This window comes from Gossypium hirsutum, chromosome D11 (assembly GCF_007990345.1).
Source record: "Gossypium hirsutum isolate 1008001.06 chromosome D11, Gossypium_hirsutum_v2.1, whole genome shotgun sequence".
NCBI classification, from domain to species: Eukaryota; Viridiplantae; Streptophyta; class Magnoliopsida; order Malvales; family Malvaceae; genus Gossypium; species Gossypium hirsutum.
The window spans coordinates 62,085,964-62,106,789 of NC_053447.1; the positions used below are offsets into that span (position 1 = coordinate 62,085,964).

Sequence of the window (20,826 nt, forward strand, 5' to 3'; positions counted from 1 at the left end):
GATTTACCTAAATCTTGAGTTAGTCACTGACCATGCGTATGTAACTCATGTGCTTATTTGATTTAAGTGGAGACTTATACTCTAAAGATGATCGAGCCCATAGTCGATATATTGGGCACATGACTTGTGTATGGCATGACTTTACTAGCAACAATGGAACTCATAGATCGATTAAAGAGTTAATAATACTCTCTTTGGCATTGTGCGAATTGAGAAGACACAATGGTGACAGTGAGATAAAATAGGATTGCATTGAGTGAACGGACTTAACTCAAAGGAATCAATGATATCATATGAGGGTAACACACACATGACGATGTCATTTGACAAAGCAGTTGAATGAATTGCTTTCATAAAGAGTATACAATAACGAGTTTTCAATCATGATACTTCTTGTAGACTGGCTCTATGATTAAGTAAATTGCGAATTATCGGAACGATGCTTCTGGATATAATTGTAAATACTATAGGCTCATTGCATATCTCCGATTGGCCCCTTCGCTAGTTCAATAAAAGCTCAGTCAGACTGCATTTGTATCAGAAGAAAATTCTACGATTTTGGAAATGATTTAATTAAGTCAATTTATTCAATGTGAAATTAAATTAGGCGGTCGTGAGAATTGTTCAACTAGAGAATTTGATTAAAGAATTTTTTTGAAAAATTAATTTTGAAAAATCTTAGTGATTTTTGAGGAAATTAATTTTGATCAAGCAAAATTAAATTAATTAAAATAAATATGATGTTTTTGGAAATTAATTTTCAAGTTAGACAATTGGCCCAAGAGGTAATTCAACTTGAGAATTGAACTTGGGATCAAAAAATGGAATCGAGAACCAAAAATTGAGACCGAGACACAAAATTGGTTGAATTGGGCCCGATATGTGAAACCGGGCTGACGGTTCAACCGATGGCTGGACCGAACCAGTCGGGCCATCATTGGTCCAGACTGAATCGGCAGTAGCCGAATCAGCTCGGGGTGTCGTGAGGTGTTGCGCCTATGATGACACCACTGGGCACGGCGATGCCCGTGACTACGACGATGACATTTTGGTGGTCGGCGGATGGTCGGTGACAATGGTTCTTTGGCAGTTGAGCATGGAAGAATCACCCTCCTACGGGGACTCTACTGGATAATTTGATTTCAGATTAACTATTTCAAAAAATAATATTATTTTAATAAATTTAATATTTAGTTTAATTTAATCTAACACTTAGATTTTCCAAATTAATTTTTCAAGAAAAGTTTTTAATCAAATTTTCTAGTTTTTCCTTTTAACTTATTTTTCGCTACGTTTTCCAAACACATTTTTCCAACAATATTGTGGCAGCATAAATGAACTCGCTAAATATAGAACAAAATGGATAAAAACATGCTTACATCAATATGCATAAGTAAACAATAAATTCAAAATAGTGACTAATTCTATCTCAATATACCAAACACAAAATTAATATCAAGTCTTTGGACAGTAATATTAACAGTAAGCGATACTCAGGGGCAAAGCCAAATATTTCTTTAGGGGGTTGAAATTAAATTGTAATTTTTAGTAGTCTATATCTTTATAATTTTTAAATGATTAAATCAATTTTTTATCATTTTTAAAGGGGGCAAAGTGTAATTTTACCTTTACTAATTTAAAATTTTAAAATTTCTTAAGGACCTAAATGAACAATTTTTCATTTTAGAGGGGAGCCGGGGCCCCTACCAGCCCCTTAGCTACGCCCTTGGCGATACTCGTGTTGTAGCAATCAAATATTGACAATAAATTATATTAAACAATGAATCAATATTTGGATTAACTTATTGCTCACATAAAATATTTTATAATTGTCATACATTTATCACCCACAGGTGTCGTTAAAATTGTGTCAAATATTAGCTTATCTTTGGTTAATTAATAAACGCATGAATCACAAAAACATATATAAGCATCTTGATATTTTAAATAAACTAATCTACGCAAAATAAGTCACTTAATTTGGTGGCATTTTGTTTGAACTAATCTATTTAAAATATTAGATATCCTTAATTAAATCCCAAAGCCAAAATCTTAATTTATTTGTGGTTTAAATAATTTAAATAATGGTAAATCTCATCTCAAGATATTAGGCACTCCATTAATATTTCATCTTTCGACAAATATATTAAATTGTAAGTGATATTATTGCAGTAATCAGAGACTGCCAAAAAAAAAACATGTCAAATAATAAATCTTCCTTTGGGCCGATTTATTTCTCACATATAAAACCGAATAATCGTTACATGCTTATTACCACAGTTGCACATGTAAGTTTGTTAAATATTAACTTCCTTTTGTAGCTTAAGTTATATGCAGACTACTTTTTATATTTTAAAACAAAATCATTTCAACAGAAGTCACTTTGGCAATTTATTGTTTCAATTAAGTTATTTTAAAAAATATATAAATATACTAATATTCAAATTTAAAATTTTCATAACAGTCAAACATTAAAATTGAAATTTCTGATCACGCTACCGTTTCCGAAATAACCTTAATCTTTAATTGATTTTAATATCTTAAACAAGCATGCATCAAAATTTTTATAATAAAAATTAAAACCGAATTTCATAAAACCAAACTTAAATCAAATTATTTAAACACATATCATGATAAACATCAATTTGCATTAAAACAATGTTCATCAAACCAATTCGACCAAAGTTTATAACCGTGCCGCTAAAATCAATCTCAATTTATGTAAAATAAAATCATACTTTATTCTCTTAAATTCATTGATATGTATATACATATAATAAAAATATTATCGACTTACTTTGCATCAACATATTACTCCAAAATTGCATTTATAATTAAAACGATTAGCGTAAAAAAACATGAATACTTATAAAAATTTTGTAACCACCAAATATATATATATATATATATATTAAAGCAGCAACATGCTAAAAGATTCATAAATTCATAGCTTATATTGGCAAGACCAGTATCAAAAGCATGACGCATCAAACAAATGGTAAGATATAATGTATGGATTCATACAAGTAAACTAAGAGTAAAATCAAGAACTTCCAAAAGAAGTAAAAAAGGTGATGAGATGCAATAGGGGTTTCCCAAAGCAATATCCAACAAAAGCACCCCCAAAATAAAACACTTCAAAGCCAATGTATTTGTTCTTTTTACAGATCCCCGAAATTTCTTTAGACGACAATGTTTGACCAGAAAATATCAAAACTTTGTAACAAAACACGACTAAAGATAATAAACCCTCAAAATATCTAATTTAAACCGATGATTTAGTAACTTAGACACGAAATTTTGCATCAGTACTTGGGAAAACGATGAAACAAATTCAACTTAAACTAATAATAGAAACAAGATTATTCACCAGAGAACTGATTAGAAGTAAATTCATAACAAGCCCAACCTACGCATACTTTCCAAAAAGAAAGAAATTTAATCAATTCCCAACGATTCAACATGACCAGGCTCGGATGTCACTTATTAAAACCGTAAAAACAATATTTGATATAAAACTTTATTAACCAGGATCTATCATGTCAATTTATCAAGAACAAAACTCAATGCGGAAGCGTATCTAAATCCATTAATTTCTTAGAATCTTTGATCTTGTGGTTTTGATCTTCCAAATTAGCACATAAGTAATTCAAAGAACGTGGCTCTCTTTTCTAAAGATAGGATATTAGAAAAGTTAGGTGTGTGTAATTTGCGGACCATAACTCTAATATATAACTTTTGCACATTAACCTAATTTCTAATAAGCTCATCATTAATTAGAAATTAGTTACTAAAGTATCTACACATATTTGACCCTTACTTTTAATTTGGGCTGACCTTTTATATTAGTAAATAATAACATGTAATTATTCTTGTTATATATGTTATGTCCATATTTTCTAACACTTTCATCTTCTCATGTCTCATTCTCATCTTGATGGTAAGAGAGGGTATTTTTAGAGGAAGGTCAACTTGTCGTGGGTCTCAACCATTGCACACTTTACCTCCAAAATGTAGAATGTAAAGTGGCAAATGTTAACTTAAAGACATTATAGAAGTTGACTTGAAGGGATTGGACGAAACATTCATCAGATCATGGAGGTGAAGAATTTATGGGTGCTATCAAAAGCTGTTCCCTACATATATCTTGTAAGGATCATTTAGGTTCGCCTTACATGATACGGTCTTTTGACGAGACTATTCTCCTCACGAGTCTGTAAGGTGGCTTATTGAATTTTTTTTTTATCTACAAGATTTATTACTTCAACAAGATGTACATGAGGATATGACAGTATTTAAAACTTTTAATCAACGTACATTATGTATTTCACGGTCACCATATATATATTATCAGTGTAAATGTTTTTTTAATGCATATGTAATTATTAGTAGTCATAACAATAAAATATCCTTAGCGGCACTTAACAGTAATCCTTGTCGGCACATTAATATTCTGGTTTCCCTTTCGGTATATGGAATTAGAAGTTAGAACTAGAAGCTTATTATATTCTTATAAATGCTAATCATGGATTGGTTGCAGAGACACCAATCTTCAAATGTACATTAAAATCCATTCATGTTATTCGACCTTTAGCACATATTTAGCAAATCATCTTCAAAGTTCATGCAGGTCACACTTAGCTTTATATATTTTATATATTCAATCCCTCTATAATACTCTTCTAAATACAGCAGATACATGTACACGTTTCGAGCTCATGTTGGATCATAATGCGCTCAAAAATGGATGCACTTTTTATTTATTTATTTTTAAGTTCAGCTTTGGGTGCCACTTTTTGTATATAAATAAGCATCCAGTTCTCAGGCTTTTCATTGCTCAATTATATTCCTTGTTTCTAAGTTTGTCAAACCCTGAACTGATAACAATGGTGCATGTCATAGTTGTTTTGTTTATTTTAGTAACCCAAGTGTCAGCTTACCGTCCTTGTCCCAAATGTGGGAAGATAAAAGTTCCATATCCACTTAGCACTGATGAAAACTGTGGAGATCCCAGGTATAGAATCTACTGCAACAATGGTGCCTTGGAGTTCATGTCAGCTCCAGGGTTTTACTATAAGATTCTCAGCATTAGCCCTAAGGCTAATAAGCTTATTATAAAGCCACCTTTGATCCAGGAAAACACTTGTTACTCATCTGATCTCGATCAAGGAGGGTTGATGCTGGATGAGAACTTGCCTTTCAACATATCCACTCGTAACACTGTCATGTTATTCAACTGCTCCGATAACATTCTATTATCCCCATTGAATTGTTCTTCCAGCAGTTTCTGTAGGGAGTTTGAGGAAGTGGGGGAAGGGTGTGGGTGCAAAGGAACACTTTGCTGCCATTTCTTGAAAGATTCATCGATGACATCGCATAGGATCAGGGCCAGGCTGGGAGGCTGCACTGCTTATACTTGTGTGGTTGATAAACAGCCTGGTGAACCCCTTGAATCTTGGAACTTTGGCATTGAGCTGCAATGGTTGCCTCCTTTCTGATTAGCTTCTTTGACAAAGCTATACTATTCCTGGTTCTTGGAATAGAGTGATCTTTGGTTTTTATGTCATGTGTATCTGTTGGAGTATGATGGTTATGTTGTGGCTTTGGTTGCTTAGTTTCATTGTCATGTCAATTAATAAAGTTTCATGTTAGATTACTTTCCATTGTTCAGTGAAAACAATTTAGCTGAAGTTGCCTGTTCTTTGTGACCCAATGAGATCATTTGAGATGATTTTCCCTTGCTTTATACTTTCTTTTTGACTCACCTTTTTAGCTTTTACGGTAAGGGCTATTAAAACTGTGATTAGCCTTTCTTTACAATATCCCCAAGTTACATGGCACTTAAACCTTCTTGTCAATTTTTGGGTTAAAAGTTCCTCAAGCGATCAACAAAGGAAAATCACACCATGAGTGCTAATATATTTACTAAAAAATCTCTAATTAGTTGAATTTCAATTTGGGGATGGAGTGAGATGATTCCCTTGAAATTTTCATCATAATTCAAGTTCACCCGCCTTTAACGCTCTATTAATTTTATAATAGTCTACAACTATTTTTTACTTTTAAAAACCAATAACTTGTAACTACTTTAATTTTTTTTAAATATATTTTGATGTCAAATTCTTTAATTTATAAGATTTTATAACATATTTAATTTATTTTTAAAAAATAAATAAGCATTTTTATAAAATTTTGGATGAGCCGAAGGAAGATGTCAAAGTTGAGTGATAAAGTATTAAATAAAGTTCAAGGCGGACAAATTCTGTACAAGTAAAAATCAAGTCTGAGTCTGAGCAGGAGAAGGCAAAAAATTGCAGTGCAATGTGGTAATATGTAACAGCAGAGAGTGCAGTTCACAAGCATCAATCAAGTTTAATGATTGACTGAATCACAATAACGTTAGGAAATTGAGAAGATGATGATGTCCTTACTGATGCAGAAAGGAAAGCTGAAATGCATATATTACTTGCAATCTTCACTTCTAATTACAAATTCAAGCTGTTAGCAATCAAACTATGATACCAAATATCTATCACATACCATTCTTTGTTCCAAGTTGGTCAGTAAAACAGCCGAGCACAAACATAAACTCGAAAACAATAACCGCAAAAACACCTAACTCGTTATCTCTACCTTGATTCTTACACGCATCTATGGCACTCATCAGGTAATGGGAAACAAAGCATATTCGCACTGCCACGGAAAAAAAACAATTGCATATTTACTTTGTTACATAACATGATATTATGCGAGCACTGTGGGTCTGCTTGACCTTTTTCCTTCCATGGCGTCTTTCTTTTTCCGACAGTTGGTGCAGAGGAAAGGTCCTTCCCATGGCTTTGAAGCAGGTGAGAAAAATGGCCCAGAGTTCACTGTTAAACCCTCAGCTGGAGGTTGATCGACTTGACAGACCGCGCATTTGAAGAGTCCTGAGTTTGTATTCATGGGAAAATCCTTACCCAACCTGCAAAGTTTTATTACAAAAATCAGTGGGACTAGAGACTCATATATTTCATTTTGTTGGTCAACTAACAACCTCATAATTGTTGCCACATGATATGAAATCTATTCAAACAACTAAAGTGCCATCTTGCAAAGAATCACTGCTTCTTTTGCCTAATAAACAGGCATTTAGGTGCAAATTTGATATGAAATTATGGAAAGAAAAGATTAATTGGTTGCGAGTAAAATGTCAAACATGAAATCTACTTATGGATACACGCTACTAGCACATTTATAAAAAAAGATTGGGGAAATTGATTAGTAACTTCAGCCAGTTTATTCGAAGACAACCCATATTCTTTCCCTACATGCATGTTATAAAGCAAAAGACAACAAAAATAAATAAATTAGAAGGAAAAGTTCCGATGAATGAACCTTTCAGCGAGCATGGCAGAACCCTCCTCAAATAGCTCTTCAACAACTCCAACAGCAGAGAGTTTATTCGTAGTTTTATTTGTAGAAGTTTGAGTTCGCTTCCCAAAAAGAAAAGAACTAAGCGCATTCTGCTTCTTCATAGGTGTTGAAGGTAGGACAGGCTGGTCAGAAGGAATAATATCAACAACCAGGCACGTTGTATCATCCTTCAGGCCCCTTGACCTCAAAGCTTCCTAAAAGAGTGTAAAAAACAGGAATTAATATCAAGGAAAATTGAGTGGATACTATAATGAGAAGGCACCAATCCGGATATCACCTTAACAACCAGCTTTGCTGCAAGCTCTGCCGGTAACCCCCGACAAGAATTAGCAGCCATGTCTGAAGACAAAGCATCCCAAATACCATCTGAAGCAATAATAAGTCGCCCTCCAGAATTTGACAACTAAGACAAAATAGAAAAGAAGTTTTAGGATTTCAATGGTCAGAAGAAAATTAATAAATCATCTGCTATAAGACACAAAGATGTAACCTTCACTTGCTTAACGTGCGGTATGGGGACAATAAACTCTCCAACATCTGTGTCACCAATTGACCTAGAGAGGCATAATCCACCAGGCCAGCAACGGAGGGGACCAACCTACAGATATTCAATCCATAAAGATAAGGAGTTATAAACATCCATAACTTTCACAACCAACCCATCCTCCTACCCAAAAAAGGATGAAAACTCCTTTTGTTGTAAGAGTAAAAATACCTCATTGCCCCCAAAAACATTAAGTCTTCCAACTTCACCACCACTAGCAGTGACACGTTCCCTTTCTTCTGCATTCTCTTCTAGCCTGTGATCTACAGTCAGGAGAGAAACTACACCCCCTTGGGTATCCAATATACATCGAGAATCACCAACGGAAGCAACAGTGACAGTCCATCCATCAATCACAACAAACGTAACAGTTGTCCCAGAAGTTTCCCCTGTCATCAATACAAATGACTACAAAGATAAGCATGCAACAGAATTTGACTGAGAGAAAACAAGTGTGATGAAATAGAAATGAATACATGCCTTTCTGCTGAAACTCAATGTCTGTTTTCACAAAACCTGCAACCAGAGCCCGAGGAAGGGCTTGAAGCCACTCCTCCCTATTGATGCCCTGTGGAATTGCACTCAAGACATTGCCCAATAAGTTCTCCTTTGCAAAAATGGCAGCTGATATACCATTATGCCCATCAAAAATCTGTGAATAAAACCAATATTAGGAATCTCAACAAGCACCAAAAGTAACGTCACATTTTTACATGCTCAACTTGAAGACAAACCATAAGACTTCAGTACTAATCTCTATCCATACAAATTAAACAACATAAATTGCCGTACTAAGCTCCGTTCCAACTCAATTTAGCCCTTTTTTTTATTTGTTACTTCATAACCAAACAAGAGGAATCCATCATGTGTGAGAGAGAGAAGGAAAGGGGTTCGCAGGAGGAAGAAATTACCGCAAATACCGAAAAAGATGTTTCCGGATTCCCAGGAACCCTCTCACAATCAGGTTTAATCAGAAAATAATCTTCTCCTTTTTTGGCCAAAGCAGCCTGTCCAAACTTCACAAAAGGCTTCTCAACTTTTACATTCCTCAATTCACGACCAAGTAAGGTCGCAAGTGGAACAAGAGGTGGTTTCATCCTTTATACTTCAGCCTGGCTCAAATTGGTTAAGGTATCAACATTCCCCAAACTCCACTGCTGCAGCCTCAGCAATCCAAATGAAACAATTTAGCATTACCACATTCAAAGGTCACAAAAACCTGCAAGGCAGATACATAAATTCTTAAAATAACAGTTTAGTTTGACATGGTATATTCCAAATCCTTAACCTTTAGATCACATTTTTACCACACAATCAGCTAAAAGAAACTAAATATGAATCAAACAATTCTAGAGCTTCCCAAACTATTTCAACATTATAGAGATGACACAACAAAGCCAAAGGGATCAAACATAAATACATATACACACAAAATAATCTCAAGCTTTAACAAAAATTAAAGCTTCCATGCAAAAACCACAGTCTAACAAGACCAATTAACAAAAATCCCCTTATACATTTCACCACTTCAATTCATAACATGGAAAAGAGAAAAAAGAATCCCAGAAACTGATCTGAAAATTTTCCACATATAACCTTAATTTAGTTAAATTTACATCAATACCCACAAGCAATGAAGCTGATCAAGAAATAATGAATCAAACAAAGACAATGTACAAATTTAATATTCAAAGCTAAATTATTTATCCATTAAAAAATTAACCCCAAAAACTGTCATTTTTAACCCATCATTTCATCAGAAAAGAAACAACCCATTTTCAACCGTTGGCTTACAAACACAAAGTTCAGTTCAAGATCCACAAAGGAAGAAATTAAGCTGAAAATTGAACACTCGAAACTCCAAAAAAGTGAAAATTGAAGGGGGGGGAAACTCACAATTGAAGACGAAGAGGGAGAAAACCTCAGATCGAGCAGATATAACTATACATTGGGTATTTCTTCATTTCTGTGCATGTACAAAAGAACATTGTCCTTCCAGTGCTTTTCTCGGTTCCGAAAATCAAAGCCCTAAAACAGTGATTTGATTGGAAGAGAAATCTAGAGCGAGAGAAACGCGGGTTTCAATTCAGGTGCTCAATTTTGGACCAAAAAATCTTTTAATGACACTTATGTCCTAAACCTTACTTAATATTTTTTTGATTGTTATTTAAATAGGAATACCTATGAAATGACAAAACAGCCATTGGTAATAGAATATTTAAAATGCTTTTTTTTTAAGAAAATAAAATTTAAATATTGCCCCCCTTTTTTTCTTAATTAGTAAGAATTGTTTAGTGTGATAACATAAATACTTTTTCTTCTAATACCAAATAAAAAAAATTGATTATGCGTTTCAGCGCATTCAAACTCATATCTTTCTATACTGACAATAATATTCATGTCAATCAAATTAAGGGCCAGTTCTTCATTGCTTTTGAAAAGTGCCGTGAAAAAGTGTTTTTAAGAAGTGCTTTTGAAAAGTTTGGTTTAAAATTTGAGTGTTTAGCATTGCTGTCAAAAAGTACTTTTGAGACGTAAAATGTCCATTTTAGACATGTTATTATCAAGTAATAAATATGCATTTAAATAATATTTAAATTAGTTAATATTATTATATTTTAGTAAGAATATAAAAAAATTATTATAACTTGTTGTTAATATTTTAATATATGAAATATAAATTTTAAATATTTTTAAGCAATAAATATTAATTATTTATAAAATTTAATTAGAATATATAAACTATATTTTAAATATTTAAATATAACCATTAAATATTTGTAATTAGTATTTTAAAAAATATTTTTTTATTTTTAATTAATGATTTTAACACAATTGTAATTAAGCACCAAGAAAAAAAAATACTATGTTATTGGAGGGTTAAAAAAGTAATTAAGCACCAAAAATGCTTTTTGGAAATGAAAAGCGAAAATTTTTAGCTTCTCCTTTTCAATTCCTTTTCAGAAATGCTTTTCAAAAGCATTTTTGAAAAGCTAAAAATTTTAGCCAAAAGCAGCTTGTTCTTCACATCTTTTTTTTCAAAAGTAATTTTGGAGTCAAAAGTATTTTTTTTAAGCAATGAAAAACTAGCCCTAAGACTTAATCGACGTAATTATGATATATTTAACTATTTATGTTAACTACCGATTCATCTTACCCTTTTTTTACAACTAATAATTATAATGTAAAAAAGGTAAGATAGTAGGTATAATAAAAGGAGAAAGTGGTATTTGACTTTTGATTTTATTTTATTTTTCATATCTTCTTACAAGGAATAATCTATCTGGCTATATGATGAAAGAAAATTACCTGTCAAAATTTCAGGGTCTAAAAGGAATTTTAGGTTTGACTTATGTGCTCATTCATCCACAAAAGTAATTGTTTTTCGTAGAAGGAAAATTGAAAAAGAAAATCAATAGAAATTTGCTGTTTTTTGGCTGGCAGAAACAATGGGGGGGTAAATTTTCAGGTCATAGGAAAAAGAATATCAAGGAGTTTGCTGGTGTGGCCATGTGTTTATGGGACCTACTTAGGTTTAGCCACTCATTTGAAAGGTAATGTTGACATGCATGGATGATTATTGTGCTTCAATTGTGGCTAAAATCACTCCCCTATGTTCATCAATTCAATATATGATTAAACGATAAGAATTTTATACGATTTTTGAAAGATAATAAAGTTTGAATCTTTATCTAACGAGTTAAATAGGGTATCTGACAAAAGTTCTATACACCATTTTAAATAGTTATTTTTTGAATAATAGATTTCGAAAGATGAAAATATGAATGTTAATGTATTCATAAAAGAAGTAGAAACATTAATACTTAAAAATCTTCATATGGCAAAAAGTAAACCAAAGATGCCAAAGTACTCCATATAATACAATTTCCTCCTTCAAGTCCTTAATGCTACAAGAACAATAGAGGGAGAAAGGGAGAAAAATAAAAGAAAAAAAAAACAAAAGAATTTCCGAATCACATCAAGAAGGTAGATGATCATCATAGGGATTATGATTACCTGCACTAAACACAAGGCAACCCAAAATTGTTGCCACTTTTTATATATGTCGGTATCTCCTTTTCAGTGCAACTAAGTGATAGTACAAGTAAGAAGGGCAAGAAAAGGGATACAAATTTCACAAAGAAAGAAAAAGAAATGAAATGAGGAAGCCAGTTCTCTTAACATTGTAGTTTAATCACTTTGAATATCCAGTTTTCCGCTTTGGCTTGTTCGTATTTGGATTGGCTCCATTAGACGGTTTCCGGGTTGATGGTGAAGGAATTAGTGATGGAATTGCACTCCTGGTTGCATACAAAGAAAAAATGAAAAAAGTGAAGGACTCAGGTAGTAAAGAATGAAAAATGAATGTGTATATGTGAACATTGATGAGTGGTAAAGGCAGCTTACTTGAAATCTGTGCTCTTAGGCTTTGCTACATGATTGTATTGCTGTTTCTTTGGTTTAGATGCCAACCCATTTGGACTATTATTGTTGGTGACTTTCGGAATGCTGGATTGCCAAACTGAGTCGATCTCCGAACACTCATCAAGATCAGAAGAATCATCGGTAGAGCCAATTTCGGGCCGAATTCGTTGCTGATCATGGTCTTGGTTGCCCTTTGTGTTTTTGTTTGCAGTGAGTTTATTCAAGTTTTGTTCCGGGTATACCTTGGTTGGATTCCATCGAGCATTGCCTGCCGCTGGAATTGGATCCTTCTTGTCATTCTTGTTCACCATGAGTGTTTCATTCCACCTGCCAGAAGCTGAATCTTTATTATCCTCCTTAGCACTTGAAGCTGGCTTTCCAAGAGGTGGCCAAAGTGATGGATTTGCCAACATCTCTTGGATTTCCAAACTATCTCTCCTAGATGTGGTTGAAGACTCATTCTGAATCATCAGGCGAAGTAGATCCAAGTTAGGCAAATATTTTCATTGGTGTATACATATATTAATCAATAAAATCAGTTTTAAGTTCTTCACAGTTGAGGTAGGTGATCATTTCCTACGAACTTAGGCAGTTAAAGCATACCTCTGCATTAGTGACACTGCTAGAGTGGTCACTGGAACTTTGCGATTTTGGAAGAGAAGGGGATGTTCCAAGACTTGGTATGATTATTTCTGGGCTACTGGATATGGATATGGTTTGGCTACGTTGCAGTTGCTCAGGCTCTCCTTCCTTTTTCGCTGTGGTTAAGGCAGCTTTTAGACTAGATATCTGCAAACAGTTGAAAAGAGAAAAATAAGGAAAACTATGGTTATGCAAAACAAATGAGTAACTATGAACAGAGGTTTGACAACAGCAGGCAGCCCCAACAGTTTCAAGTTAAAAATGTAGGCTCAAATGAAAGAAAAAAAAAAAAAAAAACCTGTCCTTTAAGCTCTTTCACTTCTCCACTATCTTTGTTTACTTTAGCAGCACCGAGCTCAACTGTGGCAACCCTTTCTGCAAATTTAAGCGTGCTAATTGTTTCTCCAGAAGCTTCGTACTCGGGAGCAATGTGAACAAACATAAGTGTTTTGGCTTGTCCTCCTGACAGATTGGGCAATAACATGATCAGCAAAGAATACTGCATTGGATAACGAAAAGAAACAGTACTTATGTAGGAGTTCACCGTAATCTTACCAAGTGAATCTTGGAGCAACTGAGTGAGTTTACTGTTTCTATAGGGAACATGTGAACCTTTTGAAGCAAGAGCCGCAATCACATCACCTAAAGCAGAAAGGGATTTGTTGATGTACTGTGCCTCTTTTAACCGATCTCCCATCACCTCAGATTTATCCACCCTTTCACTTCCTGCCAGGTCAACCAGATGCATACAGCCATGAATAATGTTTCCTGATGTGAGGTCTTTTCCTTGAACGTGAACTGTCAAGCAGCTGCATTGAAGGACACCACATTATAAACTTAGCATGTTCTAGAACAAAACTAGAAATGATTTCAGTCTGGTGAAACTAAAACCAGCACATTTAAATGGACCTGTGAGATCGACTACTCCTGTCATTCATGGCTGTGGAGAAAACTGTACGATTTTTTTGCCCAAGGTTCATCAAGTTTATGACATCAGATGTTGATGATACACGCACAAGGTGAGCTTCAGGTACATTAATCCCATTTTGAGAGCTGTTACGGATTTCTAGTGTATGTAGGAGTTAAAGAACACTAAAGGGTGTGTGAGGCAGAATAAACAAGATATTACATTCTAGATAAACATATGGCTGATATAAAGGATATCTTTTATTTAGGCCATCAGATGCGAGGAGATCCCTAACTTGCTCATTGTAAATTTCAAGCATTTGCACCGAAATTTCGTAGGAAATAGTTTCTTTCCTCTGGTTTGAGAGTTCAAATAGATCACCCAATGCCCTGTAGTTTACACCTAAGCCTTCCTCTGTGAGCTCTGTAGGCCCAGACTGGATTCACAAATGAGATGAATTAGAGTTACTTATTTGACTGACTACAGTGCATTAGTGAAGAACAAGCTTTTGTTAATCAACTTATTAGCAAATATCACTGCAGTGACAAAATGCTGCATTTCTTACCATAGTATAAGTTTTCCCTGATCCCGTTTGACCATAAGCAAATATACAAACATTATAACCATCTAGAACAGATCGAATCAAAGGTTGGGTATCAGAGAAAACCTCCGCTGCAAGGAATGAGAATTCATGCTCAGGAAAGACTGACAAACTAAAAAGAAAATAACATGTATAGAAACATAGATGGAACAAGTTTTCTTTCAGAATTGCCAACCTTGGGTTACAGAAGGACTGAATATCTTGTTAAAAGTAAATGATTTTCGTCCCTCTTTGCCGGTTTTTGTAGGGGTGAGAACTGTGATAGTTGTGTCATCTATGTGCTCTACACAACTCAAATTGTTCGATTGCCCACTCAAAGATGGCCTTACTCGGCAGTATACTCTTATAGACCCTAAAACATAGTTATCAACGAACACAATTGAGATTTTGATTTGAATGTGATACATGATATATTCACTAAGCCAAACTTTTGAGCTGTTAAGACTACTACCTTTCAGGTCCTGCACTTGATTGTATAACTTGCGGTTTTCTTCAAGAACTCTTTGATATCCCATAGCCGCATAAGCTATACTGTGCAAGTGTTTACCTATTAAGAGAAGCTACGATGAGAAATACTGCATCTTCAATTTAAGAACAAAATAAAAGGAATCATGGATTTATTCAAGTTTGTACCTAGATTGTTAAACTCTTCGCGGTAAGTCACCTGCAAAAGTTCCATACCTACTTTTGTCGCATGAAGACTGTGCTTCAATTCCTACAGGCACAAAGACATGCACTACTTCTTATCTACATCCCTATGGTAGTTAATACGAAATTTATAACTAGAACCAGTGATAGCTGCAAATTACCAGAAGATGTTGTCGTTGTTGTTCAACCAATGTCTTCTGTTTCAAAAGATGTCTTGTTGCTTCCTCATCAGTATTGCACTCCTCATTCGGAAGTTCCTTTTTCTCTGACTCGATTGATGATTCATCATCAATTGTTTCCTCCGCTGGTGCCTCTACTTCTATGTCTACCTCAACCTTCATCGTTTTATTATTTAGAGGATTTGAAAGTATTTAATAGATAATTACATGAAGCAATAACTGAAAACTACTTGGAAATATTTGACCTACGTTACCACATGAAGCAGTTCGAGAAAGAGAATTATCAGGGACCGATTCTTCCGTATCCTTTGGACTACTTTTAATCTGTCAGATAACCCAAACTAAGTTTACCTTTTCTTTTAAAGCAGAAAGCTGAAAGCTACTTGGAAATATTTGACCTACCTTGTCATCACATGAAGCAGTTCGAGAAAGAGAATTATCAGGGACCGATTCTTCCGTATCCTTTGGACTACTTTTAATCTGTCAGATAACCCAAACTAAGTTTACCTTTTCTTTTAAAGCAGAAAGCTGAAAGCTACTTGGAAATATTTGACCTACCTTGTCATCACATGAAGCAGTTCGAGAAAGAGAATTACCAGGGACCGATTCTTCCGTATCCTTTGGACTACTTTTAATCTGTCAGATAACCCAAACTAAGATTACCTTTTCTTTTAAAGCAGAAAGCTACTAAGAGAATTAAGGACCCAAGTATATGAACATTTGCTGAGATTGTAAGACAGATTACACCATAAAGCATGTTGCACACAGCCCTTAGCACTAACTATACTTACAAAAGAGAAAAAAATTCTAAGTATAAAGAATCTGACAGTTGTGAAAAATTAAAGCTGCTCACCAGTTCAGTATGGCTTGCCAAGCGACGCTCGTACTCCTCCGATACTTTCTTTATCATAGATTCCACGATCTGTGGAAGAACCAAAAGAGTTGTTTTTAAAGTTTTCCCTCATTAAACTATTGAACTGATAGATTGAAGCAACTTAACTTGGAAAGTAAAAGGTTACTGCAACACATCTTCCCTTAAAAGATTGACATTTTCTAGATTCACTACTATCCCATTCTAATACTATATAGGAAGACGATTACCATATTTAACACCAAATAATTTCTCCAAAGACTCAGTACTTCTCGGAACCTCATATTCCATCTTAACTAAAGTAATTAACCGAGATATTTTTCTAGAGGAGGAGGAGTAAGGACCTTACCATTGGAATCTCGTCTTGCTTCTTATTTAAAAGAGCTGCACGAACTAGCAGGTGCAAAGAAGGAATGGAACCCTGAAATGTGCTTTGGTGTTTGTCATTTGAATCCTAAGAGTATGAACATGAAAAAAGAAAATAGCAAGAAAAAGGTCACTAACTGCGTAGCTGATTTCCGACTGCTCACTGTTGAAGCTATCTGCTGATTTGTCACCCAATGACATTGTCCTTGAAAAGGTATGCATGAATGGTTCGCTGTTTCTTCGCGTGAATGGTTTCGGTTTCGGGAAACATGGTGGTTTGGAATTTTCTAAATATTTCCATGTACCAATTCCACCACTTCTTTTCCATTCACTGTAAGACTTCAATGCTAGAACAGACTGCACAATCCTTGAAGAGTTCCCACCCTGCAAAAAGAAAAATGAAAATCAAGAAACATTATTGTTTAAATGGTTTCATTCTTACAAAATCTAAAACTTCAATGCTAACCTGTTCCAAATCTGAGGTTTCAAAAGTTGGAATTCCCATTTCTTCAATAGCTGCAATGAAGTTCCTCAGATTCTCTAATTGGTATGGTGATAAAGGAGCCCCATCAGGAATAATAATTGAATCACTAGGCCCTTCCAACACCTAGAATTGACATTAAAAAAAAAAAAAGACCTTAATCAAACATTTAATCAAACAAATGGAATACTATCAGAAAAAAGTTTGGTGAAATCAACATACTTACTTTTGGTACAGATCCTGGTTTAATCTTATTTAGAACAGTGCAAAGGATCTTTCCACTTCGCAACCCAAGCCTGAATTCTTCTTCAGAAGGCTCAGCTGGCAAATCTTTACCAAGTACAACACCAACTGTTTTTCTCAGCCACCCAGCAGCATCATTTCTTTGCAAAGCTACAAAAATATAAAATGTGATGAGATTAAAGCTTTTTTTTCATTCTTTCTTGCAAAAAGAAAGCTCAGATAATCATGGAAATCTATTGCATTTCCAATTTGTTTGGAGACTATTTATAATCTTGAAGAAGTAAAATTTCTGCAAAAATAGCACCACAAACGTTCAGCATTGTCATAAAATCATGAAAACTGGTAATAAATAGATCAATTTCAAGCTCTTAGCATGATAATAATCTGGCACAAAGACTAAATATGATTAAAACCCAAGATTATATTGCAGAAAATCTTAAGATTGATCAATATAAAGAAATATGAAAAAAATGATAGTTCACTAAAATCATAAAACAAATTAAAAACAGGGCAGAACAAATAATAATAATAATAACAGGGCAGAATAAAAAAATAAATAAATCATTACAAGCTTCGTCGGTATTTCTCGAAACCAAATTAGCAACATCTTCAATTCGATTTCCATGCTGTTGAATAACTTCTTCCAAAACTGATATTACGGAAACTTGTGAAATCAATTCCAATCCCATTCTTTTTTACTCAAAAATTACAAAATATATCACAATTTCTTTTTCAAACTCAATTCAGAATTTCAATTCATTTAAATTAATTTTCAAAACCCAAATCATAAAAATATTTTATATTCCGAATGATTTTTTCCTTCTCTTATAATGAAAAAGCTTTGTCAAAGGAAGAGGTTAAAAACAGAGAACTCATAAATTTGTTGTGTTTCTTTTTTTTTTTCTATGATTTTTAAAGAATAAGTGTTGATAATTGTATACAGATAATACAAGGAGAGAAAATTTGGAGGGTTTAAAAACAAATTTCCCTCATTTTCTCTCACTTTCTCTCAGTTTTGTTTTCCCCCTGTTTCCTGGCTCTGTCTCTGCCTCTCTGTTTTCTCCACGGTTTCTCTTCTAATATTAAAGAGAAAAACTATACACCAAACCTGACTCCGAACCTACCGGTTACGAGAGAGCTTCATGGTTTATATTTCTCCAAGTGAGAAAATGATGGACTAATTTTAAACCTTTCTTCTTTTTTATTTATTTTTTTCTATTTTTTGCTTTTTTTTTTACTTTTTTATGTATTTATTTTTAGGTTATTAGAAACTAAATTGATGTTAATCTCAAATTTTGTTGTAATCCAACACCTTTCTTCTTTTAAAAAAAGTTTAATTCTATTTGTATCCCTCTACTATTTTGAAATCTAAAATTTAACCTTCCTACTTTAATATAGTATAGTTTGGCCTCTCCACTTTATAATATTATCAGTAAGTCCAAACTGATAGCACAATTGTTACCGTCGTTAAAGTGATGACGTGAATTTCTTATTATTATGATTTGATCATATAGTTAAAGCCACGTGGAAATTTAATTAATCGTGTTTAACCGATAACAAATTTACATATAAAAAGAATTCATGTCATCACTTTTGAGGACATGAGCCAATAGTGTTATCAATTCAGACCTATTAATAACATTACAAAAGCATATGATGAAATCATGTGAAATTAGAGAGATTAAATCTTAATTCAATGCTTAAACCTTTTGTTAAAAGAAAATGAATGCTTAAGCTTTTCATCAAATAATCTAAATTTAATTTTTTTAATACTATAAAAAATGAGTTCTTGGTATTCTCGATAATGAAACTTGAGATCTTGAAAGTTCAGATTTGAATCCCACCTTATGTAAAAACATGTGTGAGTGATGCCTAAATTTATTCCGACTCAAATCTCGCTACGGATGGATTTTACTTAATTGTATTTGTACCCATCTCCTTTGAGATGATTTCTAAGAAATAATAATAACAATGTACTTGATCTATTTAAACCCCTTTTTTTTTCTTTTGGAAAATAACACATAAAATATAAATATATGTGCTTAAATAACATATTGAATAATTCTCAAAGAATTTCAAATTTAATCCCTTCACTAATTTATGGTTAGATTATGTTATTAGTGGATGCACTATATATAAAGTCTAGATATAGTTTTTATAATCTAATTTGGTAAATTTTAGTTTTTGCATTTTTTTTATCCTAACTCAAACAGTAGCAATTAAATTTGTTAAGTCGAATTATGCTATTAGTTTAATAAGTTGTGGATTTAATCCCTATTTTCTAGTTTAATTATTTTTAGTCCATATAATTTTTGAATTTCTAAATTTAGCCCTGACTCAAATAATAATCGTTAAATCCACTAACTCAAAGCAATGTGGCCTTTTTTCATATTATATAAAAATAACAAGCTAATATGTCATTACACATATTATAGCATATTTGTTGCATAAGATTTTGGAAATAATAGAATTTAACTTAACGAATTTAATGGTTATCGTTTGAATAAGACCAAAATTTTAAATTTTGAAAAATACAATTACTAAATATGACGAAATTATATTACAATGACTAAATCCATAACTTACGCATAATACATAAATTAATTTTGACCTAAAATTTTATATTCAAATTTTATCTAATACATTATTAGTATATTTTAAAATGTTATTGATTGAATTTTAGAATTTAGATTTAGATTTGGATTTCAAATCTAGTGTAAGATTGAATAATAAAATATTTAGAAATGTAGTCTTTGTAATTATTTTTCAAATCCATGAAATTTCATAAATATATTCAATTTTGACAAATTCATATTTTTGTACTTTCCAAGTAATAATTATAGGTTTTGATCGTATCTGTTTTTTTTTTACATAATGTCTAGAATTGTCCACAGCCCCTCTTCAACCCATAAATAGGAGGATAATGCATTTCAGCGCACTCGAATCCATGTCCTCTAGTATTGGCAACAATGCTCGTGTCAATCGAGCTAAAACTCAATTGGCCATGAGATAAATTTTTAACTCATTTGTAAATAGGGGCAAATTTAGGGGGGCTGATAGCGGCCCCGGCCCCCCAAAAATTGAAATTTTCCATTTTAGCTCCTTAAAATTTGTAAAGGTTAAATTGCACTTTGACTCCCTAAAAATGATACAATTTTGATTTAATCCTTTTAAAATTACATTTTTACTATAGTAAAAATTACAAATTAATTTTGACCCCTAAAAGAAGCTTTGGCCATGTTTATAAAATTTAAAAATATATGTATATATATACAAGTTTCTTAACCAAGCTTAATTTTAAATCAAAGGCATTTTTGTCGTAGAAATTCCACTTTGTTTCCATTTTTAGTATGAAGACATTGAACTTGAAAAACTTTACTAATTGCGTGTTTGGTATTATTAAAGCATTAAAATTCAACCTATTTTTAGAAGAAAAAAAAAAGACATCAGCCAAGAGTTTCTTTTAAAAAAGAAATCTTAGGTTATAATTTAAGAAACGATTT

General features: G+C 33.0%; 3 protein-coding genes across 4 annotated transcripts; 1 reads left to right on the plus strand and 2 right to left on the minus strand.

Annotated features, from left to right (window-relative positions):
* Positions 1-4,765: 4,765 nt before the first annotated feature.
* LOC107927280 (wall-associated receptor kinase-like 20) lies at positions 4,766-5,746 on the plus strand. Its single transcript, XM_016858341.2, has one exon. The coding sequence runs from the start codon at positions 4,887-4,889 to the stop codon at positions 5,496-5,498; it is 612 nt and encodes a 203-aa protein (XP_016713830.1). The 5' UTR covers positions 4,766-4,886; the 3' UTR covers positions 5,499-5,746.
* Positions 5,747-6,431: 685 nt separating this feature from the next.
* Positions 6,432-10,098, minus strand: LOC107927219 (probable protein phosphatase 2C 5). Of its 2 annotated transcripts, none has more exons than XM_041104695.1 (8): positions 9,857-10,098; positions 8,872-9,117; positions 8,441-8,612; positions 8,132-8,349; positions 7,907-8,014; positions 7,694-7,819; positions 7,378-7,610; positions 6,432-6,964 (listed from the first exon to the last, which is right to left on the minus strand). In XM_041104695.1, the coding sequence occupies exons 2-8, from the start codon at positions 9,055-9,057 to the stop codon at positions 6,745-6,747; spliced, it is 1,263 nt and encodes a 420-aa protein (XP_040960629.1). In that variant the 5' UTR covers positions 9,058-9,117; positions 9,857-10,098; the 3' UTR covers positions 6,432-6,744. The 2 variants fall into 2 exon arrangements, with proteins under 2 accessions (XP_040960629.1, XP_040960628.1); XM_041104694.1 differs by having other exon boundaries at positions 8,872-9,179.
* A 1,877-nt stretch (positions 10,099-11,975) lies between these two features.
* Positions 11,976-18,131, minus strand: LOC107927185 (kinesin-4-like). Its single transcript, NM_001327273.2, has 19 exons — positions 17,892-18,131; positions 17,307-17,473; positions 17,066-17,206; positions 16,738-16,983; positions 16,583-16,654; positions 16,216-16,284; positions 15,612-15,686; positions 15,345-15,518; positions 15,169-15,250; positions 14,987-15,082; positions 14,711-14,887; positions 14,500-14,606; positions 14,192-14,370; positions 13,937-14,098; positions 13,583-13,836; positions 13,326-13,489; positions 12,989-13,174; positions 12,368-12,846; positions 11,976-12,261 (listed from the first exon to the last, which is right to left on the minus strand). The coding sequence occupies exons 1-19, from the start codon at positions 18,010-18,012 to the stop codon at positions 12,156-12,158; spliced, it is 3,057 nt and encodes a 1,018-aa protein (NP_001314202.2). The 5' UTR covers positions 18,013-18,131; the 3' UTR covers positions 11,976-12,155.
* Positions 18,132-20,826: the final 2,695 nt, after the last annotated feature.